Below are 25,084 nucleotides of genomic sequence, written 5' to 3'. Positions count from 1 at the left end.
CTGATGGCAAATTTCTGGGTTTGGGTTTTTTTGGTTTGGATACAGAAAACGGGTTTCTGAGTTGTTAACTCTGGTAGCCGGATGGGGCTCCCAGTGAAGCTGATTGAACTAATGTCTTCAATGGAATCAAAATCAGGCCCTAATTCTGCTTTAGGCTAAATGGGAAATTGTTCTTTACAGTTTTTCTCATATTCCTGAATGTTCTCAAGCCAACTTTGCATGGTTTGCCTCCTTACTTATTTCCTCTTGTTTCTACATGAACATCTGTCTGAAGTTCTGTATTCCATACTAATTTTTCCGTTTCATTTTTTTGTGCATGCTTGAGCATGATCACAGTGTTTGAGTTCATTTGCACTAATTTGCCTAGTTTATATGCTTTTGATCTTTTTATCAGTTCTCATAGTTCATGAGTAGTAAGTGTGTATATGACCAGGACAAGCATTTCTATAGCATTTCCTGGCTCAGCTAACTCTTTGACAGTGTCTTATATGTAAATGATAGGGCGCTGATGATGGAACTGTTATTTTTTCACAGAGAGTATCTAAAATGGTGTAATGAAGGAGTCAGAGTGACACAGAGATGGGTGGGCATTTACAATCTGCTATGATCTTGTTGGCTAGCTTTGTACAGCTATAAAGACAGTGTTGTTACAAGTTTGTGTTTAGCCTAGGCCCTGATCTGGTCCCATAGGTGAGACTGTAATAGAGATAATAAAAGTTCCTTGCATTTTTTTTGGTGTGGAAATTTTTTTGTGTGGAAATTATTCTCTACAGAACAATGTAAGCACAATAATAAAAAGTCATATCCTAGTGGACTAGAAATGTTTTAATGGAACGTGAACATCTTACAGCTAGTCTAGGGCATAGCTGTGTTTGTTGATTATCCTAATTCAAATTATGACTTTCGCTGTGGTGTTTGAAATGGAACATTATTTAATAACTTAATTGCTCCATCCTTGGGTGAAAGTATTCCTGCAAGAGCAACCCCTGGAATCATAGAGTCTCACATTAAAGTTGCAGTGTGTCTTAACTGGGACCTTCTCCGATCCCTTAGTGAAAGTGGAAGGCAGTGTCCATGCTTTGCTTTACTTCTGCTTTGAACAAAATGAACTATTTTTGCATTGTGGTAGTAAAGCAGGGCAAACAAAGTGATTTTTTTTAAATAGACTGTCCCTGTGGGAAGAGCGAGTGTTAGGGCACTATAACCATATGGTGTCTAATAGGTTCTTGACTTCACTGGTCTCACTTCCAGCCATCCTTTTTTAGTGTACTGTTCAGAATAAAAACATGACTGGTAACGGCTCAGCTCACACCTCACAACATTTGAAACTCTTATGCTTGACCACTTCTCCCACTCCCCCCCCAGTTCCACAAGGCCAGAGAGTGGTTATTGGAGAAGTTCAAGCCCCCTCAGTTTAAAAGACAGGAAGCTGCCAACAGGGCATTCTCCATGAGTGGTCTTCAGCTTTGTAACTGGGGTCAAAGGCACTCACACGGCTGATCTTTATCCAGTCTTTGTGGCAGAAAGGGGTTTTGATTTCAACAACTGTTCATTATTTCTGGTTCTGTGGGGAGGAGCTGCAGTGGTTTGAATTTTTTATGTGACAATCTTTTGTTTTATAGCACACAGAGCCTAAGATGGGCACTCTTAAATATACACAGTACAAACTGAGACAAATACCACTTCTAAGGCTGATTGGAGGCAGCATCCAGACCTCTGGTCTTTTGATATTCTAGAATGGTTTCAGTAGGTCATCGTGAAAGAAGCCCCTTCTAGGCCCAACCCTAAATTACATGCAGAAGGCTTACATGTCCTTCGGCAGCTTTCTTATAAACCATGAGAATGCATTGCTGGGGCAAGGGTTCTTTCTGTCTTAGGGATGCTCTTTTTGTCTCTCTACTGGGGACGCATTTGTTAGTTTATCTGTTGTTGTTAGGTTCCCATCTCGTTTCTGATGCCACAAGGCTGATGTTATTGCTCAACTGGAAGATGTATTTCACCTTTCATTTCATTTCCCATTCCTGCTATCATAGAATATGTTGATATATGTTTGCCTAGATCCATTCCTGTAGAGTTTGAGGGTAAAACTCTTCATCACATGTCATCTTTGTCTATAATTACTATTCCATCATTGTCCTGGAGAGAAGCGTCTTCTGTCACCCCCATCGTCAGTTTTTTTTCTTAATTTTTGAAGCTTCACTGTCTCTCGTACGTATCACAGACGATGCTGATGTTAGATTTTGTCATGTCTTTTTTGATCTTCCTCTCACACACCCAGATCTTACTCCACAATCTTCCTTGCATTTCTGTCATTGCTGATAAAATGTATTTCTATCAGTGTTATCAGTATTTTAATAGAATCACCAAAAATAAATATTCCAGCTGTCATAATAGCAAATACCATGCCAAGAGCCATCACCTTGTGTTGGCTAGTGCTCAGAGCTGTATCTATATCAGTTCACATATCTTTCCTAGATGCATCTCTTCCACAAAAGTCAGGCGGAATAACTAATACAATTTTGTAGTTAACTAGCATGCTTGTAAGTTTCTAAAATCTTTCAAAGTCCTTCTTCACTTGTTCCTTATTCTATTGCCATACATTAAAGACCCTGATGCCTCCACCTCAACTCCATTTTTAAATAGTTTTGGGACTTCAAATGCCTGCTTGCAATGGTATTGCTCTTTGAGTCTTTTTTTAAGTATCCTTTGTTTTTCTTTTTGTATGTTATATAAATGTTACAAGTAGAACTTGTCTATTGTACTAGCTCATTCAGAACTTTATAAAATACCTTCCCAAAGTAAAAGTTTACTATTGCATTTAAAAAAATAAGCATGATACCTTTATCACCCACATGCAGTTCTCTTTTAAAATATCTCCCATTTGAAAGTCTTTACTGTAATAACTAGGATATGAGGACAAAGGCTGGAATTTTTTCCCAATAAGAAAGCTTTAAGCCATTATTTCTTAGTATAAAAACTTCTTTTTCTTAAATTATATACAAGTATTTTCAGCGGGACCTCCTGAGTACAACTATGCAGTATTAACACAGGTGTTACAAATACCCTCTCGCTTTTCATATGCATGTTATGGTGGGGTGTTACTTGTGCTCAACTGTGTTACTCTCTGCTTTTCATTCTCAGGATCGCCATTCTCTTGAGCTTCTTAAGACCTCTGGAGAGAAGTGGATCATAGACTTCTGTTTGGGACTATAGATACTGAGTCAGAGCAAAGCACACGCTTCTTCACTTCACATTCTATATATAATCATTTTTAAGATCAGCCTTGTCTTTTGCTCTGTTGCATCTCCAGGCCTACTGCAAAATCAGCTGCTCCTCTTCCTTTCTTCTCAACCTGTATGTTCATATTTGGAAGAGAAAATCTATCCCATTCTTCAAAAAGAAGGAACTGATGCTACAGCAAATCACCGTGTACTTAAGGCTAAGATTTTTAGTGGAGATTTCAATGGGATTTGGGTACCAAATAGCCTTAGATCATTCAGAAAATCAGTCTAATGGTTCTCTGGTTTTGCTCTGATGGGTATCAAAAATTACGTTTGCAGTAGAATTTTTCCTTTAACTTCCCACCTTCCTCCAAGGTGCACTTAGCATGGAGTGCCTTAAGAGCATGGCATAGCATCCTCTAATTTTGCCTCCCCATTGCCTTCCCTCTGCAATCAAGCTGATTCCACTGACTCAGGAAGGAGGAATTGCATGGTCATATTGGATCTGAGGTCTCTCATATAGTAACACATGACTCTGTCTAGAGTAACATTTTTTTGAAATTTCTATATACATTTTTAGCTACCTCATGATTAAGTCCTTTCATACCATGCTAGTCTATAAAAAGAGTTATGTGGGTGTTCTGTGGTTTTTTTTTCCCATGAAATTTTTGTAAATGGTGTGTAAGGAATGCCTTACTGAACAAGGAAAATACTGAGATGATGTGTTTGCCTTTCAGCACATGAGCAGGGTTTAATTCAGCATGCAGTCACATCTAAAAATCAAATACTGTTGTGGAGTAACTTTAAGCTAAAGTTGTATATGATTCTATAATAAATCAGAACGTGCACAGCAGTGTATTCAAAAGTCATGAAAGATTGTCATCAAAGTGTAATTAGCAGTGCATAGTCTTGGAGCTTGCTTTTCATACTTCTATTTTTTATATAATTTCAACATTTAAAAAAAAACAGAATTGCATATGCTTTTCAAACTGTGAATGTTTGTTTTTTTCTTTATAAGAATTCAGCGTGAATCTCAGGAAACTTGCTAGTAGCCAGAGGATAAGACTTCATCACAGATCTAACTAACCTGGAGGGTCATATTATCACACAGATTAACCATTCTCAAGCAATTTCTCAAATTCATTAGGCAGCTAAGATGTTCTATTAACATTTGTCATGTGTACTTTGTCCTTCTACCTATTTGTTCTTAAACATATTTATTAGCAGGAAAAACCACCCAGTCAGCACCTGTCCTTATAGCATCTTGTTTGTACAATTTTGTCTAATTAAGTGTAGAACAACAAGGTCTATTATGTATTGCTGCTTCACAACTTCATGTCTAGATGAATGGTACCAAGAAGCACTTCCTTGCATGTGTGACACCTATGAAGTTTAAATATTATACAATAAAATAAGAGACAATAGGTATTTATTCAATAAATGTTTTCATATGCTATTTCCTAAAAGGTAACAAAGCTAATGCATGCCGTATGGAGCCACTTGGCATTGATTCAGTAAATAAAGGTTTGAGCCTGCATGAACTCTGGGTGAAGTTGCTCATAGCCCTCTACCACACTTAGGGCCCGTGGAGCAACCATGTACCCTAGAGAGAGTCTCAGTACCAACCCTGCATGGGTGGCCGATGTAGGGGGAGGGCAGAAGCAGGATCTGAGAGGGAGCAGGCTGTGCATTGATATGGATCAACTGACCCCCCATAACCTAAGCCAATGACAGAGAGGAGCTGCAGTTGCTCTTCCAGGCCATAAACTGAAATAGCAACTGCAAAGAGGCTGCTTTCACTCATAGGCCAAATGGCGAGGGAGTAGATTTCATATACATTAGTGCACCTAAAGCCCTCCCATCCTGGCAAATAAGCCAGAAGGAGGATCACCACAACAAGGCTTTGGAGGAAAAAAAATGGGTAAATTCTTGTCCCATACAAACTGAAATTGAAAACTACTCTAGAACAGTTTCATTTCTTTTTGAATCATTTAGAGTGTAAATATGTTCTCTTCACAGAAATCGTCTGCAAAACGGTAGTCCTACTCTTACACCAACTCACTTAATAAGTTTAATTAAACGGAAGCTTATGATAATTAAACCGAAAGCCTAAGGGCCTGTTCTGTGAGGACTTACTCCTTGCATAAGGCCAGTTTCCATGTAATTTAGACAATGCAATAATGGAACTGTACTATCCCATCTAATTTATGTGAAATGTGTATTCTCCAACCCAGATTGCTATAATACTGCAAACATACTTACTCACTTAGCAGGAGTGAGAGGAAACTAATGCACAAGTACACTGGAAGATGAAACGGGAGGGATTTTTTTAAAAAAAAATTTTTATTTTATTTTTGAGTGCACAAATTAAAGCTAAACTTTGCTTAAGGATCAAATATAGTGAAACAATTTCGCTAACATATTAGCCACTTGTAGATTCTTCTTTCATAGCCGATTTACGTCTTCCAGGTACATCCTTGAACTAAGGGTTGTGAGCAGTATGATGGAATGCCTCAGTAGCTCTTTCACAGTGTCCCAAAAGAGTAATACCAGACACGATTCTGTCCTGCACTTGTACTTTTCAAACAAAGCTCCATGACTGTAGATAACTACATTACTCTAGTTTTACACAAGTCTACCTTAATTGAAGTCAATGGCGTTTCACTAGCTTAAAACTAATGTAATGCAGTGGGAAATTCCCTATTGTACGAGTGGAGGAATAGTAGTCTGACTGCTCCTTCTTTTCCTGCACAGGTTCTGGTGATGCGGGTAGCCCCTTAGGGAGGTAACGGAGATGCTCTTTGCCCACATTCTTGCTACTCAGGTAGGCAACAGGCCCTTAATAGTTAGTGACCTCGCTGCACAGGCAGTTCCCTCATTGGAAGTCTGAAGTGTATTTTTCTCCTCTTAAAACACATAAAGACTTAGAATGTATCAATTTTAATTCTAAGAGCATGAGCAAGGTATAGACAGCAGTGGGTGTGGTGGTTTTTGTAGCAGAAGATGATAGAATTAGAAGCATCAGCATGAACAGGTTGCACTAGGAACCAAACAATTCTTGTGTACTGCTGCTTTGTTACTCACTAAATGGTTACTTGTACGTTTTTTCATATGGTCAGATAATTAATACACCTATTTGAAGTCCTCTCATAGAGCTAATAGACAACATCATCTTAGGTAGCATATATCTGTTGCTAATACCTATCTTCCTGCAGCCATAGGGAGCCACTGACTATCTTCATACTGCTGCTTCACTTCTACCGCAGGCTGGATACACGACAAACAGCTAAAACTCAGTCCAGACAATATGGAAATATTCGTTGTGGGACACGCCATCTGGAAGAGCTCATCGCTTGATGGCTGCCCTACGTATTGGTGGGATTTAACCCAAGCAAACTGAGGTTTGCATCCCGAGGGTCATTTCTGACAGCAATCTGAACTTGGAAAGCTTTTATTTCTTTATTTATGAAAGCAATCGTCAAAAGAGGCTTTTTTTAAAAAAAAAATTCTAAAGTATTCAAAATTTGTGACCTTTAATTCCAGGCACAGACCTTGTCATCGTGATCTATGTCTTTGTGGCCTCAAGGCCAGATTACCGTAATGTGCACCATTGAAAACCACCTGCAGGCTGGAGCTATTGCAGAACACAGAAGCAGGACTGCTCAAGGGGCTTCATCTGTAAGAGTTGGCAAACCCCCATGCTCTGTAAACTACATTAGCAAGTATGATGCAAGGTCCTTTACTATTATTTTTTAAAGCCTAAAACAATATGGAGCCGGAATCCCTGAAGTAGCAGTTACTGACCTGTTCTCTACTGTGGCAATTGTGAACAGTGGGGGTTGAAAATTATAATCATTTCTAAATATAATATGATCTAATGACAACAAGTGCAGGGTGTTCTCCCTCTTAGGGAAGCAGCTCTAGCCTGATCCATCATGCACTAATCTTGAAAGTAGGTCTGTGACATTCTTTGATCTCAGAATCTTTGTGCACCCTGTTTGGTTTATGTTGTTTAGTGTCAGGTTATTTGAAAATATAACAACCATCGAAGACAGAAAAGAGCCCCATCAAATCATCTAGACAATTTCCCTGCCAAGGCAGGATTGCGGAAACAAGATTATTCCCCAGTGCATGCTTAGTAGTGTTGTGTCCCAACCAGACAGCGGGGCTTCCCCCATTTTCCTTGGGAGCCAATTCCACACCCTACTAGCTTATGTATCAGCAGGTTTCTTGATATTTTGAGCACATTTTCCTTTCTTTTAAGTATGACCAGATCTCTACTTCAATGAAAGAGACTCCTGAACTAAAACACCAGATCTGACCTCATGGTTTTGTATTCTTCATGAGTTTTGTATCCATGCCTACATCTAGACCTGCAGCCAATAAATGGCCCTATCTTTAGAACAAGTTAAACTAAAACACCTCATCGAACACATCTTCACTTTATAATAGGACCTAAATACCTTGAAACTCCAGGGTGTTAAAATATGGATCCAGACTTAGCAGGTGGGCCTAGCGCTCATCATATTCTATGGCGTGATGCTTCTTTTGTTTATTTTGCACCTGCACTTGGAATTATGTGGACAAGTTGATTATGTATGATAATTGGGTGCCTGATTTTTCAGCCCTTAAATATGTGACTAGGCCCACTAAAATCATTGAGACTATTCAGGGGCGGATGGACTGCAGGAGTGGGCCCTTAGCATTTTTGCTAAAGCTCAGAGAAGACTTTGGGCATGAGGGACAGATGGGAGGAGGAAAAATGCCAAAGATAGTGGCTCTTCCTCATTCTACCCCCTCTAAAACTCCATTGAGCCCAGTTCGCATGAAGCTCTTTTTCAGGGGCCTTTGTGTCAGAGGATCAATGCCACAGAGGCAGCATTCCTCCTTTTTGCACCCACCATAAGAAATCTGCCATAGCAACCACTCCACAGAAACAAATGGAATGACTGAGGCCAATATTATTATTATTATTTTATTGCAAAGCCACTCCCACAGGTAGGTAAAGCCTTTCTTGCATGCTGTTAAATGTTTGTGTATTTAGGAGGAACGTTCTACTGCAAATTTTTCAAACAGTGCACCCACAGGGACAAAATCTATCTGTACCACGGGTTTAAATTTGGCTGTGGTGCTATGTTAAAAAAAACGTCACGAGGAAAAACCAAACAATCACACTTTGTGTTCACACATATTTCCTAGCTGATATAAAGTCTGTATGTCAGGCCAGAGTCAGACCTGGTGTAAGCAGGTGTAATTTCCACGGCAGTCAATGGGATCATACCCACTTACACCAAATTGGAATTTGGCCCATAGCATTTGTTAAATGTCCCAGAAAAATGATAATTTATCTTGCAAGAGCAGAGTAATCCAACAGCCATAAAGAAACAAACAGAATACAAGCTGAACACAGAGCTATAAAACTGAGCTTCTGGGGTAAGAACAATCCTTCTCATGTACTTTCCAACGCCAGCTCTTACCATCTGGTTTCAGACACATTTCCTTAACAGTAGTGTATCAAGTGAAGGAAAAAATATGTCTTATTAGTTCACATGCGGCACTGAGATTCTGAACTACAATGATAAATAATGTACAAAGCTGAGAAAGTATAATTCTGTTTATTCTGGGCCCCTTGTTACCAAGATGTGAGGTAAAAGGAGAAAAACACTTATCCAGCTAAATTTGTGGAGCTGACAACTATACTGGCATGGCAGGAACTAAGACAGCTGAGACAATCAGTTAGCCAAACATACTACATGCCTGCCAGTCATCTGCAGTCTTAGTTCACTAAGGCTCTTTTCATAGGAGAGATTCCATGTACCAACACATTGCAGACACAAAGCCATTTCTAGGATGTCATTCCCTTGCTGTTATTTTACACGTCCTTCTCAAAATCTTCAAAGTCTATTTTTAACATATTTTTATTAAAACTTTTTATCACTTATTCAAAAGAATGTTTGAATCACCACTTGCAACTCCACTGTCTAATGCTTGCCGACTTGCTGAAAAAAAGGTGGCGAGGGAAGCTTTGCTTTGTCGGGAGGAGAGGGGGGAAAGAAAATAAAGAGAAATCGGCCTAGCTTCAAAGGGCACATTTCCATAATTGCCCTGTAACTTTGGCAAAATAAATCTGAAGGGCTGAGAAAAGCGCAATCTCTCAGATGAGTGCACTACAAAAGCCCTAGAGATTCCCCAGTCCCACTTGTTACTATTCTAATTCAGTGAGAGAATTCAGTTCCCTAACCTCAGTAACAAAAGCCATGAAATCACTGTCCTCCCATTCCACTGGCCTAGTCCTAAAGAATAAGACCTTATCCAGCCTTTGTCTCCAGCCTGCCCACTAACATTCAGTTAAAAAAAAATTAGAATAGCATTAAGAAGCAGAAGAGCTGCTAGAGGTGAAAAGAGAGAGAGAGAGAGAGAGAGAGAGATTCCCCCAACCTTGGTTTCGTCTTTCAAAAGATTTGCTGAAATCTGTTCTCACACAATAAATGACAAACCTATCCTTTTTGCTTCCTCTAATATAACATTAGCCACTTTTTTTTTCTTTTAAGAATCACCGAACTAAACTTGAATTGCTTGCCTACTAAACTTCTGGGACAAAACAATCATAGCACAATTCTTTTGTTTGTTTTGCTTAAAATCTACTTCAGTAAACGCTGGCCAAATGGTTTCGTTTTTGTTCTAGGCATGAGGCCATCGTTCCAAATAAATAATAGGAAGAATAACTTAAATAAGCTTTGAGAAGAGACTGTTTCAATGTGCCTTTTTATGAGGTTGTCCGTGTTTGCTGGTACTTCAAGCCAAACCTTATAATACCGAAATGAAAAAAAAAAAAAAATGACGGCGGCGTGTGAATAGTAGGCCTTTTACAGGAAAGGCCCAATCACCCATCATTTGGCTTCTCTCTGACTTTATTTTCTCAATAAGACAAGCTTTTGTGGTGATGTTCAGTATGGACAAGCAGGATAGCCTTATAAAGGGATTTAGCAGTGTACACAAAGGGCTGCGGCAGCATCAAAGCCAGCCCAGCAGCACAATAGAGATGACATTTTTACATCCCAGGGCTTGGGCGGGCATTGCCTCAATACTCTGTCCATAGAGGTGTCAGTAAACAATGAGTAAACTGGGAAAGGGGTGAAAACACAAGTCAAAATCTTTTTATTGGCGTCCCCTACACATTCATTGGGCAGTTTTAGCTCTGTATTTGAAAGCTCTTCCATTTACTTACTCTCCAGACTCTCCTATTTAACTAACTGACTGATGATGGCTCCATTTTGATATCCGAAAGAAAAGAATGGGACTGTCTTACTAGATTAAATATATTAATCCACAAGGTTTAACTGCATTTTGTTTTCAGTGAACAAAATATTATCCCTCTCATCTTTTTCTTGGTGGGATAATGTCAGGTTTAAAAAAAATCATATGTTACCAAAAAACAGCATCTGTACCCATGCTGCAGATTATATCTTAGATGCTGATGAGTGAAAGCATTTTCAAATTTAATTTAGTTTTCTCCATTTATGCAGGTTACTTTTTTTGGATTGTGAAAACAGACACGTCTGTTTCACTTTTGATTCTAGCCAGTTTCACTTCCAGTTTCTCATGTATTAGCATAAGGCTGCAATGTTGTGGGTGCAGAACCTGCAGGGAAAAGTTTAAAACCAAAGGGTCACATCTTTGTTACTTTGGTCAAGAAAGCAGTCCTGTTGACTTCAGTGGGTATAACACGATAGCTGGCTTTGACCGAAAACATCTTTCCACTGAATTTTCGTTTTCAATTTCATGAAACTATTTCTATTAATATTAGTTTATTCATTTAATTTGGTAAACAAAACCTAAATGTTGACCCTAAATTTCCTGATGGTCTCGTTCAATAATTAGAGCTCTGTACAGATGTAAAATTTGTATCTGCATCCAATCCACAATTTGCAAACATGGGCTGCAGCTACAGAGCAGATATCCACAGATTTGCAGGGCTCTAGCTATAAAATTTGGATCTGCGTCCCTCTGCAATCCACAGACATGGCTATCCGCAGATTTGCAGGGCTCTATTAATAAATAATACCTTGTACATGTCTTCCATATGAGCACATACACACTAACCCGGCTGTCCTGCAACATTTCTTAAATGCTTGTTCATATTAAATTATTGGGAAGGGGCTAATCACTTATTAATGGAAGCAAATCAGTATGAAGGAGCTTACTGTTTATATCTAATTTCATTTAAAATATATATTTTATACATATCAAATTAACTGTTTCCTATGGAGCTTGCAGTAGTATGTAGAATTATTTATGCAGATATGGATCGTGTCAATTATTATGTATTTCTGGTGTGGTACACTAATAATTATTGATGAATTCAATTCAGTGGTGGTGCTCACATATTTTCTACAGAGATGACCATATTCCTTTTTCACTGTTTTGCTTGAAAATAAATTTAGTGATAAGATGTTAATATATTAGAACCATAGTTTCATGCATAGCTAGTAATTTTATTCTAGACTGGCTAGCTGGCCTACTGACATGCATTTCCACAACTGCTAAAAATAATGAGGAATCCAAGTGACACACCGTTATGGCTAGGAGTGCCATCACATCCCTTGACCTAATTGATCATGCCTATACACCTTAGCATGCTTTGCATAACCAACTTAGACAGCAGGAACATTTTCAGCCAGATTGATTGACATATTTTATTTCGAACTTAAGCTTAATCATGACCAAGAATGATTCATTTATACCTCTCAAACTTTTGGAATTGACACAGAAGACAACTAAGCTGCAGGCTCCAGCGTAAGCAATGGAACAATCATAAGTAGGTTAATAAACTATATTAATATATAGGTTTTTTGCCCTCATAACTGCTGAGGCTGATGTCATAAAATGGATTAATTAAGTGGTGGCAGAGTTACTTTATTTTATACAATCTATGTCAAACTAAATTTTTGCATAGATGGTTTTATCCTAAATCACTCCTCTACTGAACATCTGTGTGAATAATTGTATCTAGAACCTTGCAAATGTACTGTATCATACCTTTGATGTCTATAAAGCAGGTGGCCAATTTTTTTATAAAGCAGGTGGTTCACAGCAATAGCCAAACTGATTCTTAGGCTTAGAATCTTGGATATTTAAGGCATAAAACATCTTCAAATGAATATCAGAGCTTTCCATCTGACTTGCCTAAAACAACGAGAACAAAGCTCCTAATAGAATAGACTGCAATAAAAGTGCTATTTCCAACGTGTTTGTCTGTGACTGCTCTCTGCTGAGAATGTCCTGTAGCACTTTTTAACCGTATTCTCTAGTGTGTCAGCAAAGAGACTCCATCAGAGTATTTAACATTGCTGGGAGCAAAGGAATAAAGTGGAGTCACTGTTGATTATTGCTCATTAGCCACAAGGACACCCACTTAACATGTGAATAAATGAATGACACCATGTCCTAATGGAAATGGCCTCAATATACCTTTAAGCAAAATGTTGTTTAATATCTTCCATTTGTTGAATAGTAAAGAGGCCTGTTGGACATTCATAGTTAGCAAGCAGCCATTGTCGCTTTGTTCCCATTTCAGCATTTAATGAAAGATTTTGTCTTAATTATATACCACACTTTTAAACACCAGCTTCCTAAAAACCCAGACGGCAGCATATCCTCTTCCCAATCTGCAGATTCAGACTGTTTTGTTTAAAGGGTTAACATCCAAGCGAATATTTAAAAGGTGCATGTTCCTCTTTATTCTGTTTTACAGTCAAACCTATGTAAAATAAGAACCTGTGATATCTTTATTGGTTTTCTTAGATAAAATGCAATCTGGGTATAAGCCTTAATTTTCTTATATCCATTTGTTAACAGGGAAGATAACGCTTTCAAAAGTACATGATTAGAGCTCACTTTGATTTGTATCTTGTTAGTGCTTCCAGGGCAGATTGTATTATTGTTTTGTTTCACTCATATTTCTCATCAGTCATAAAAAAAAAAAGAATTTTAAACGTGTAAATATTAGACATGAAGGTAAACTGCATAGTCTGAATTGCATTTTGAAAATTGCCATGCCTGAGCATACGTTGGAAAACATAAATCATCACAGATCAGAGATATATTAATATCCTGAAACCCTATAGAAACAGTCAAAATGAGACTCTTAGCCTGCAAATCACTGAAGCAATAACTTATTTAATTCAAGACTTATTTTTCTTTTTTAAAGTTTGCCCAATTTATCCAAATAAAAGAGCTGCAGATTAAATATTAAGGATGGTTATCATATTATCGTATTAGAGACTGTGACATTAATATTGTGATTTACATGCTCAAGCACTGGGACAGAATGCATTCTTTCTACTGGGATAAAATGGGGTTGAACTATCCAAGAAGTGTAAAAAGCAAAGGTTTCATTTTTATTTTTACAGTATATTCTGATTCTAGCTAGCAGAAAAGGTGGTTAGTTTTGTTTTTAAAATAATATTTTCCTCCCCACTTTCTGTTTGTCTGCAGAATGGTTAAGTAGGCTGAGAGGAAGCAGTGTGCTGAAGCCAACTCACTGATATTTATTACTTCAGAGGAACTTTCCTCTCTTATCAAAAGTCCAGGATAGGCACGTTGGCTGCAATGAATGGCAAGCATTACATGGCTTGCTTAACTCTGAGAGCTGTTTTCTAACAGGCCCAGCTAGAAGTTGGTTTGACAACTTGGAAGTATTCTCCTGCCATCTCCTTCCTGTGTGACTTCCTCCATCCTTGCCTCATGGAGGAAGGGAGTGAGCAGTAGATGATTACATCAATCAGTGTCAGGCCTGGGCACTGTGATTTATGAATATGCATAATGAGTTCTCACCTTTGAGAAGGACTAGCTAGGAAGATAATTGATTAGACAGAAGAGAGCAGCCTAGAAAGAGAGACTGAGTGAGAGAGAGAGAGCGGGAGGGAGGGAAAGACAGGGAGGCCTTGCTAAGAGGTCTCAAGTAGTCCCCGCTCGAGTTCCAGTAAACTGTGACAGTGAGAGACGGAGCTTTTCAAAAATGTAAACAGGATTTTGAATGTCTCCCTGAAACGTGCACTGCAAAATCTTTGCTCACAAAATTAATGGGAGTCTCCTCCACCTTAGGGAGGATTGGCTAGACCTATGGACTCCTCCAGGCAGCCCACACCACCCATTCAATAGAACTTCCACTCTGAGGAGGACAACTTCTCCAGCAACTCCAGAGGAGGAATGGGGTGGGAGGAAACTACCTCTGACTCTCCCTCCCCTGCCCCGCAAATCTTATGTGTGATTAACCTTTTCCCAGAAGGAAGAGAAGCTGGGAAATAAAATACAGCAACTTGGGTTCCATTTACGTGAGATGCAACCTCCTGCTATACACACCACCCAAGGAGTTTGCTCATCTGTAGTAACTACACGCTAGGCTGCTGAAGTTGCACAGACACTTAGGGCTGCAGGGAGAAAACTATTTATTTCCTGAATGATTGGTGCTGGAAGAGCACATTTTTAAAAAGAAAGAAGCTAAAATGCACAGATTACAAACTGCTAAACTTTCTGGGCCCCCTCTGCTTGCCTCTGTTTGTGCTTAAGCCTGCTCCATTTCAGTGATTATTAACACAAGCTCAGGGATTTGTGCGCGCGCGTGCACACACACACACTGCAAGGTATATTCACTCCACTGTGAAGCAACAATAACACACGCCTGGCAGTTGGAATACCAATCATGTAATTTGGGGGGCAGGGACAAAAAACGTGCTGCTTACAAACGTCTAGAATTTAAAATGTAGTTTAGCGGCCTACTGCAACCAAATCCTATAAATAATACATTCCTATCACTATGACCTCAAAATGTCAATACTGCACACCCCTGCACATTTGCATATCTTGCACTGTCTAAACTTGAAGCATGTCAGCTATATGCTTCTGTTTGTACTTTAACTTTCATTTTAACTCTTGCCTCTTAGCACCTAGCACCCGTCTTCCCATAGGACCTGGCCCCGAAATAAGAAAGGCCCCAGCCATTTAATCACGACCTCCAAAATTCTGCCACTGCCAGGATGAGTAAAAAAAATTACAGAGGGAATGTAAGCAAGAGGCTCTGAACACAAGCTGGCATGAACTGTCCTGCTGCTTATACAGCATAAGTTGTTAATCACAATAGTTTGTTAGATCCAATATGACGTGTCATTTTCAACATAGCCCTGATCGACCTCATTACAGACTTTACTTTAGCTTTTAACATTCAATAACTGCTCACATGTAATTTTGGAAGCTAACAGGGGAAAGGAAAGGGAGGGGGAAAAAAGGCCTGGGCTGGTTTTAATTTGATTGTACTGATTTCACTAAGTCTAAAGCAAAGGGGTCAGCCTCTAGAATGTGTCTGCTTTAATTTTCTTAATGAGAAAAGACAAATGCAGGAGGAAGTCCTCCCCCTCTGAAGCCCTGGCTCCTTTCAGGTTGCAGACACGATTTTCCCAGCACTCTCAAGTTGGCAGGTAGAATTGAAGTGACTCTAAGCGTTTTGACCTCTTACAGAGCTGACCAATTTTCAGCGCTTTGCCAAGGAAATGAAGCTAAAAGTTGTCGACACTGCAGCTAGCCAGCAGCTTAAAATGTAATTTGCAAAGTTGTAGCTATTTTAATTAAAACCAAATTGGGGAGGATCTCAGTAGCTCCCCGCATTTTGAGGGTGTGTTTTAGATTAGGCATAACAACCCCCCCCATTTTAGGTGGGTGAACCCCACCCTTTCACTGTGCAGGGTTTGCAACACGCTCCCCAATCAAAGTAACAGTTCATTAGAAAATTATTTGCTCTAAATTCTCCTGACTAGGGCTACAGCTCCCTTCTGCACTTGTATTTGAACCCAAATATTGTTGTTACTTTGAGAACTCAGGACCTGATCCAAAGCCCACTGAAATCAATGAAAAAAGCCACCCCTTGACTTCAGTGAGCTGCGTTGGGTGACCAGACAGCAAATGTGAAAAATCTGGACAGGGTGGGGGTAATAGGAGCCTATATAAGAAAAAGACCCACAAATCGGGACTGTCCCTATAAAATCGGGATATCTGGGCACCCTAGTGGTCCAGGCTTTAAAAGCTTTGCATAGTATATACAGAGAGCTATATTACTCATATGATATAAATGTATCCCATCAATAATTTATTCACATGGCGAGCCAGTAAGTTTTACCACTCCTGCAGCAGGGAAGCTTCACAACAAATTATCACAATACCAGATATTATTAATTGTCATTATTCTACTGCTGGCAGAAGACAAATCATCTTTATTTTAAATAATATCATGTAAAAGAGTAGCCAGGCCCTGTCTCCAATTCCTTCACTGTCTAGGCAGCACTTAAAAAGCCATGTTCACTCAAAACAGAAGCTCACCAAGAAATGCACAAAGAAGGAAGTCAAACCAAATCGACAAAGACCCCCCCCCCCTTCCCACCCCCTGCTTTCTGTTGTTGTTTTGCTGCCATTCATTGAACTTGCAATGTAGCTGGTTTCCCACATAAGCAGTTACTCCCAGGGACAGAATGCAACGCTCTGCTCTAGTCTGACTTCTATGACTCTGAGGCTCTCGAAAGTTTTCTTTAAATCAAACCCTCCTTTACTCCATGCTTCAACTGCCACTTGTACGGGGGGAGGGCAGCGATGGCTAACACCCAGTAATAAGGTCCTGGGGGGGTCATAGGTCACAGTTGAGCTGCTCCCAGATAGCCATTGCTCACCAAGTGAAAGGACTCCAGACTCACGCCACCCCCTTCTACTTTTCCCCAGGGGATTTTTAAATCACCCTCCCCTCCCCAGGCTATAGCTGTAACTTACATGGCCATTGGTTTTGGAAGCCAAAGCAGCTCTGCTTCTTAAACAAACAGCGTTCAAAGAAAAACGGCGAAAGCAAGACAAAAGCAGGCAGGAAAAGAAACTATTTTTTAAAGCGAAAAATGTTGCCAGTTGGTGTTCGGGTGGGAAGAGGGCGAGGGAATTGTATAGGTGTGATTTTTTTTTCCAAGGGTGCCTGCAGGAGAGAAAGGGTGTTTTCCTCCTGCAGAGGGCGCTCCAGTTCCAGATTTCACCAAATTCCCTGGGCTCGTTACCACGCAGACACCCCTTCCCCCTATCACTTTCTGGGAAAGGCCTTTATAAATAGAAAAGGCAGCAGACTAAATAGAATAGAAGCGTGTAAAATAGCGATCTAGCCTTCCCCAGAACCTCAGAGCCCAGCACCACGTCCACGCCAGAGCTCTGGCCAGCCTCTGCTCTTGATGCCTTTAGCTTTCGCCTTGGCAAGCCCCGCACCCCCAACCTCTGCACAGTCTGCACCCCCGGAAAGGCTGGCCTGCCCGCCGAGCTTGGCCAGGCATGAGCCCGGGGGGGGGGGGGAGCACAAAGGGCTTTTTTTCTTTTCTTTTCTCTTCTAAATAACTGAAGAGGGGGGAGTCCTGTTTCTATAGGGGGTTCCCGGCAGCTCTGGCTCCTAAATCTCGCCCACGATTAAAACGCTACCCCCGAAAGGACGTGGTGCGAGCCCCAGACATGGAACTTCAGCGTCTCCCCTAGCAGAGACCCGAGAAAGAATCAACCTCTCCGCAACCCTGTCTTGCCTCGGCCGCGTTCCCCTACCATTTCCCCTCCGCGCCCTTTAGCCTGTATTTTCCGATTCGATCCTCTACCCCCAAACTCCTGGCGCCTTCCAGAGACGTTTTGAGCGGACAGGACATATAGCATCGGCAGAAACTGGCCTATTTTAAATTCTCCAAGCCACCTTTTCAGGCTTAAAAAATAGAGGGGGGGGGGGAAGTAACTCCATTGGTGGCGGAAGAGAATGTAGTCAAAGTGGCAACAGTTTATTTATTAGCCAAAATATATACTTTCTTGTACAATTTGGTTCACACATATGTACATTTTTACTGTATATACAAAAAAAATCGAGACACCTAATTCTCACTGGACTTCCAAAAAAACCTCACGAACTCAGCTAATCCAGATGATAGTACAGAAGCGGTTTCTTTTCTTTCTTTCTCTCTCCTTTTTTTTTTTTAATTTTTTTTTTAATTTTAATATACGGACATGCTTACAAGTTGTAACTATACAGAGTTTTTTGTTGTTGTTTTTGTTTTTTTTACACAATCATTACAATATTAATAATAATAAAAATTAACTATGATGATGACAACGCTGATAGAACCATAGCTGCATCAAGTTGGTTCTGGGGCCTGGAAAAAAAATGACACAGAAGAAATATTTAATAGGATTTCTATTCCGGCTTAGTTGGCACAGTTGATTTTAACTTTAGAGAGCATTTTGTTGTTTTTAAATAAAAAAAAATTTAAAGATCAATATTAAAAATGTCTATAAACTTTATACCCATTTTAATTAGCTGTGATATAGGATGGGCCCAATCCGTTTTTTCCCGGCCAAAGGGTCATTGACTTGAGTGGGAGTTATTCCTGAATGAGGCTAGGCAGGATCAGGCTGAAGTTTCTTGTATCCCACCCCCCTTACAGTATCTTTTGCTACTGTTCCCTGAATTCCCCCTGGATTCACTGAATTCTCCCTTTGTTTTTATCCAGGCCTGATTTTTACCTGCACTATTTAAGGGATAAGGACTATGGTAACTATTCCTGCTGCCTTGCCTATTTATTTTAAATACAAACAAAAATAGTAAGCCCACAAATCAAGAAGTGCCTGATGCAACTTTGCAAGGAATCGTTTGCAAAGTCGAGAATACTAAATTGCAAAGTCAACAATACTTATATATTTAAAATGATCATCATACCCCCACAAACCGCTCCGGGGAAGAAAAAACTGCTTCCTTATGACTAGTTACTGTAAAGGGAACTAACGTAGCAGAGAAAATGATCTATTTACAACTTTCTCTCTCTCTGTGTGTGTATATATATATATCCATAGGAGACTGAGGAAGTAATCTCTTACCGCCTCTGAACTGGCTGGAAAGCTGTCTTTATTAACTTTTTCTCTACTTCCAAGGCACTAGATCGATCTAAAAATAGAAAAAAAAATGTTCCTTTTTAAACTCTCTCTTTTTCCCCCGTCCCCGAATGAAGCCGCAGGGGATAACATTGTTGCTTAGGGGGGAGGATTGGTCAACTGTAGAAGTGACTGTAAAATACTGGAGCAAGTCTCAGGGCCAGTCTTCCCCATAAAAGAGTTCCAGCGATGACCATTTTAGCAGCAACAACAACAAAAATCTCCGTTGGTGGCAAGTTATTCTTTTTAGGAACTAAATAGCGTCGCCGTGTTACATTAAAAAGGAACTAGCACCGCTTATTTATTCTCTTCCACGCGAAACACGGTAAGTGACTGTATTGCGACTGACAACTATACAATTCAGCCTTGCAGGTCTCTGCATAGCACCACAATTAATGCTAACTTAAAAGGAGACATGTTCCAAAATATAAACAAACACGAGCAACAACATCCAGAACTAGCCCTGAAATATAACTGGCCCCGCTAGCCAAGCTAGAAGAATTTTACCATTAAAAGCAAAGAAGAGGTTATATATTAACCAATTACCATTTTTCTATTCAGTCCCCCACCCGCCCCTTTCTTGGGCTGCTAGTAATTTGGAAGAGTTGGGATTTTAAGCATTGGGGTCGTTCCATTTTTTAAAAACTGTTTCTGGGTTGATGGGTCCCCCAGGCCTCTAGGTAGCTGCTCCGAGATGAGCCAAAGGGATCAAAATCTGTAACCGCTTCAGCCCCAAAGGGAAGCGCTGATTGTCTGGGGGAGGAGGGGATCCAGCCGGCAAGGGACAGTGGCAGGAGGGGAGTTGCTCTGCCCGCAGGGTGGGGTGGGCCTCTCGAGCTCTGTCCCTCCACCTCTCCCCAGACTCTGCCCCCCACCCCAGCCCCCGGATCCAGGAGACCCCTTAGCCATCACCTGTTCCGGCGGACTCCGTGCTCTGCGCCTGGTCGGCGGGTCTGGGGAAGGCAGCGATGGCTGCAGCGCCGGAGGCTGCGCCGGGAGTGGCCCCGAGTCCCAGCAGGTGGGGAGTGCTCAGTAAGGTGAGCGGGTGCGGGTGGTGGTGGTGGGCCGAGAAAGCCCGGCTGGTCCAGTTGGGGAACTTGCCCAGCGGACAGGAGGAGACGAGTCTGTGGGGCGGGGGCGGAGCCAGCGGCAGGCTCTGGGGGGCCGCCGCCGGGGGGGAGCAGCCGCTGCCGCCCCCGGGGGACTTGCGGGGGTTGTCCGGGCTGGTGGCCGTCTCCGCCAGGGACCAGATCTTGGGCTTCTGCCCGGCGCTGGCTAAGCTGCCCTCCGTCGGGGGCGAGGCCGGGGCGGGCGGGGAGAGGCGGTGCTGCTGGGGGGGCAGCTTGAGGGGCTCCAGCCCCGCGGCGGGCGGGTGGGGGCGCCCCGCTTCCATGGCCTTGAGGAAGCGCTCCTCGGAGCCGGGCAAGTCCTCGAAGCCCTCGGAGCCTTCCGAGTCCGTCTTGGAGTCGGAGTGCAGCAGGTCGGGGTCCTCCTCCAGCTCGTCCTTGTGGCTCTCCATGTGCTCCGTGTCGATGTTCTCCAGGTCGATCTCCTCCTCGTCCTCCCGCTTGTCCTCTTCCCCCTCGTGGTCGCTCCCATACGAGTTCCCCTCCTCGTCCGTCCGGCTGCGGGGCGCCCAGGTCATTTTATTCTCCTTCTTGAGCCGCCGGCGGGCGTTGGCGAACCAGGTGGAGACCTGGGTGAGGGTCATTTTGGTGATGATGGCCAGCATGATCTTCTCGCCCTTGGTGGGGTAGGGGTTCTTGCGGTGCTCGTTCAGCCAGGCCTTGAGGGTGCTGGTGCTCTCCCGGGTGGCGTTCTTGGGCCGGGACGGGTCCCCGAACTGGTACTGCCCATAGGGGTAGAAGGCGGGGTGGTGGTGCGGGAAGGCCGGGTGCTGCACGCCGGGGCTGTCCTTCAGCTCGTACTGGGCACCCTAGAGCCGGCGGGGAGAAGGAGAGAGAAAGGTTTCAGGGCGCGGGGGGGCAGACTAGGGCTCTGGCTGGATTTCCCCTCCCCGAGGTGTCCCGGGCCACTGGGCAGGCGTGCGGGGAGCCCCCGCCAGGGCTTGCGGGGCGCGTGAAAGGGGCCCGGAGCGGGCAGGTCTCTCCCTGGCTGTAAAGGCAGCGCGCAGAGCCGCCTAGGCGGCCCCGCTGGCGGGGTGCAGCCCCTCGCCGAGCGGGACACCCCGACCTGCCTTTGCAGCCCCACTTTGCAACTTTGCAACCGCTTTTATAAAAATGGGCGCGCGGGCAGGCGCGCATACGCACACCCCGACACACACACACACACACACACACCCTCTGTAACAACAACGCAGCCAGCCAGCGGCCAGTGCAGCGGCCTCCGTAGCGTGACGTGCTGTTTATAAAACACTTCTAAAGCCTTTCGGAGACCCCTACGAGCACAAGCAGAAACTGTCAATCAAAATCTCTCCCGGCAGAAATTCAACCAGGCCCCTCTCTCGGTGCGTGGATCTGTCTCTGTTCCCAGCCGTTCACACCGCCGGCAGATCGTCACCCCTATCAAACCTGCCTGGGCGCAGCGAGAAACAACAAGCCCCCACTTTGGTTTGTTTACAGTTCATAACCCTGCCCCCCCCCCGTACCTGCCTCACTTGTAACTGGTCACCAAAAAATAAAAATAGATCATTGTTCTTCTCCTTAATCATTAAAATCCTGCCAACGTGCAAACGTGTCCTTAACTCGGTATTGCTTGTCCCGGCTTCAGACAAACAGAAAGCAATGTAAAAATAAAAACTAAAAACAACCACCAAAAAACCCTTCCTTACCCCCACTCTCCTCCCCCCGCCGCCCCCCATCGAAAGAATTAGATCCAGGTGAAGATGGTCGCTTGGTTATAAAACAATCGGGGGCTTGCTTAGGCGACAGCAAGGCAGGCAAGTCGGACTTCCTTGGAGAGATTCGCCCCGGTTCTCCACTCCTCCTAGTGCCAATCGCTCCTCCGCAAAGGCCAAAGCCGAATCGTTCCGAAAGCACCAACAAGCCCCCTCAAGGCAGAGGGCGAGCCAGGGGCATGGGGGGTGGAGGATGCGGGCGGAGGTTGGCCGGGGATGGGGCGGGGGGGTCTGCGCGGCTCTTACCAGCTGCGGGAAGATGGGGAGCTCGGCGGTGTAGGGCAGGAAAGCACCATATCCTTGAGCTGCCGCGGCGGCGGCGTAAGGCGCTCCGTACATGGAGGATAAAACATTGGAGAGCGTACCGGACGGGGTGAGCTCTGTCCCGCTTCGAGCGCCGCCGCTCCCCTGGCGCTCGGAGGGGTAAATCGGCCTGATATACTGGTAGCCCAGCTGGGGGAAAGACATGGTGGGCAGAGGGGGTAGGGGAGGGGGGAAAGGAGGAGGGGGGGAGAGAAAAAGGGAGAGAAAGGAGAGAAAGTAGAAGGGCTGGTAGGAGAGGAGGGAGCTGGCTCGCTCGCCCTTGCTGGCTGTCTGCACTTTTCAGTGCCTCCCGCAAACTCTTGCAGACATGGGTGGGGAGGGGAGGGGGAGAGCGGGGTGTTGGAGAGGCCGTGAGCTTCCTCCTCTCGCTCTCCGGCCGCTGCTGTACACGGTCCGATCGCTTCTTTCTTCTCTCACTTTTCCTATTGATCTGAGTGGACTCAGGTCAGGTCCTAACAGATTGCCTGAGATTATTGGGACTCTGGGCTCTGATTGACATTTCTAGTCTCTCGCAAGCCCCTCCTATTTCTTTTAAGTCTCTCTCTCTCTCTCTCTCCCTCGCCTGCCCAGAGCTCTCTCCCTGGGTTTGTCACTAGCTTTTTTTTTTTCTTTCCTCCCCTTCTCTAAATCTGTTTACTGACGTCGCGATCTTTTATTTGAGTTGCTTTCAAATCTCGTTTTAGCACTCGCCAATCAGTTCTGTGTTTTACCAAGGTTTAAATCCTGCCCTACGGTTTTATAATTTATATATGTGTTATACAGTATAGAGAGAGAGACACACACAATTATTTTCCCATAGCCCCCTTGTTCCCCCTCTCCCCCGAAATAAAAGAAATAGGAAGCTGGGGCTGGCAACTGTTGGAAAATTGCACGCCGGAAAGAGAACAAAAAGTTATGTGACGTATTTAAATAAAACCTCTTTCCTTGCAGAATTTTACGTTTACAACCTTATCTAGTGTAGGTTCATTTTTGTTTTCTTTATTAGGAGATTCCCTCCCCCTACTCCTCCCCCTTCCCCCGGCCCTAGCATGGGTTACATCTCCTAATGTAGATTTAAAGTCTATTAGATTTGGTAATTTGCATTTCCAGAGCCAGTTTGAAATGTCCTAATTCTGAATCTTTACGGAGTTCTCTACATTTTGTCTAGCCTAACAGTGGGCAGATACAGTGAAAAAGCGAAGTTAATTTTCTTCCTAATAAGAGACTTCAAAGAGTGTAGGGTCACAATTTTACATCAAAGGCAGAAAAGAAGGCAAATTAAAATCCTAACAAAGAAGAGACGGGAGCAGCCCTCTGGGCCATTAGTAAATACGTGGTGTGAAGAAAGGGACAATGACAGGCCCTGGAATTAAACTAATTAACACCTTTTTGTCTTGGTGCGAAATCACTAATTAGGAAATTTATGATCATTTTGCTTAGTCCCTCTGTTCTGAAGCACTACACGTGCAGCCTTACCTGGGACATAGAACCATTGCAATGGGTGTAGTGGCATAATGTTTTAAAGAGTTACTGGGAGCAAGTCGAAATGTGTTTTAATTACTGAATAACCTTATTTTATGATCAACGCAGTTTGAGATACTGTTTTTCTGCAAGCAGCGTGTGAGTTGTAATTGTAGCGTTTTAAGAGGAGTTCAAATGCATTTAAGACTAAGTGGGTGTCTTGAAAGAAAAGGCATCTCCTGATTTGTTACCGTTGTGTTGGAGGGCTCGGGTAAATGGAACATAAAAAGTTTTTGCAACCTGTAGAGTTAAGACTTTGTTGGGGCAAAATTCTGAATTTACCACTGTTGCTTTTTGGGAATTAAATGGATTAAAAACAAACCTCTGAAGGTTCTTCTGAGGCGTTTATATTTGTTATGCTGGAGAGTCATTTAATCATATTCTCCCATGTTTTTGAATACTCTGTGGATTTATTACCATTAAAATATGATTTAGCTACAATATAATAACTGTGCTCACAGTATGGGTTTTTACAACTACATTTCTTTAAAAAAATGAAATTCGTGTCAGATTATACAGTTAAAGGAATCGACCTTCATAGCTTGCTATAATAAAACTATATCATCTTGTAATAAATACGGATTATGGCAAAGCAAGACCCAGAATTAAAATTCCCTGAATCAATATATGAAAATCTGTAGGAAACATCTCTAATCGTATTAAGTTCATCTTTATAGCATCCCCTATCTGCTAATCTAGCGCAAAAACAACTCTGGGTTGGAGGAATTTATTTTCTCCTATTCAACTTTGCTCTTGTAATAGGTTTTTATAATATAATGTAATGGAGATAATATTAAATTCAGTTGTATGTTTGTTTCTTTTTAATTCAAAAGGAAAGCAGTGAGTGAAGCCTGAGTCCTTGTTTCATTTAATTCTCCGTACAAATTGCAAGGTTTGATCGCTGCGATTCTGAGAACGTTTGGAAATAGCTTCAAAGCGGAACACAACTTTTAGGAATGTATTTTATACGGGGGGAGGTGGAAAGGGAGGAAAGGTAAAAGCGTCAGAGAAATGACTTATCATTTGATCAATTCTCAGCAAGTAGTCCCCATAATTCTACCTACTATTCTACATACATATTACATATTGTACCCACACTCACACATGATAGATTTGCATACACACAGCCCAGACCTAACGCATCGGACACGTATTTTTATTGTGGCGTCACGATTGACATCACTACTGCTCATTTACTGCGTTT

The 25,084-nt window shown here is 42.5% G+C and overlaps 1 protein-coding gene and 1 long non-coding RNA gene across 4 annotated transcripts in view; one reads left to right on the top strand and one right to left on the bottom strand.

Moving 5' to 3' along the window:
• The window catches only part of LOC120384703, a 29,392-nt gene extending 21,447 nt beyond the window's left edge, over window positions 1-7,945 (top strand). The window contains exons 3-5 of one of the 2 annotated variants that reach the window (XR_005589044.1): window positions 5,976-6,045; window positions 6,437-6,622; window positions 6,765-7,945. This is a non-coding gene — a long non-coding RNA (uncharacterized LOC120384703). Of the gene's footprint in view, window positions 1-5,975; window positions 6,046-6,436 lie in introns of both variants that reach the window. The other variant, XR_005589043.1, reaches the window with a different exon arrangement.
• A 10,107-nt stretch (window positions 7,946-18,052) lies between these two features.
• Window positions 18,053-22,921, bottom strand: IRX3 (iroquois homeobox 3). 2 transcript variants are annotated; one of them, XM_039503996.1, is made up of 4 exons: window positions 22,303-22,921; window positions 20,112-21,135; window positions 19,146-19,212; window positions 18,053-18,424 (listed from the first exon to the last, which is right to left on the bottom strand). In XM_039503996.1, exons 1-4 carry the CDS (start codon window positions 22,522-22,524, stop codon window positions 18,370-18,372), a joined length of 1,368 nt encoding a protein of 455 aa, XP_039359930.1. In that variant the 5' UTR covers window positions 22,525-22,921; the 3' UTR covers window positions 18,053-18,369. The 2 variants fall into 2 exon arrangements, with proteins under 2 accessions (XP_039359930.1, XP_039359931.1); XM_039503997.1 differs by lacking the exon at window positions 19,146-19,212.
• Between the last annotated feature and the right edge of the window lie 2,163 nt (window positions 22,922-25,084).

The sequence above is a fragment of the Mauremys reevesii genome, linkage group 16, assembly GCF_016161935.1.
Source record: "Mauremys reevesii isolate NIE-2019 linkage group 16, ASM1616193v1, whole genome shotgun sequence".
NCBI classification, from domain to species: Eukaryota; Metazoa; Chordata; order Testudines; family Geoemydidae; genus Mauremys; species Mauremys reevesii.
The sequence above is the reverse complement of the archived record's forward strand: the minus strand, read 5'-3'. Positions and strand labels throughout refer to the sequence as shown.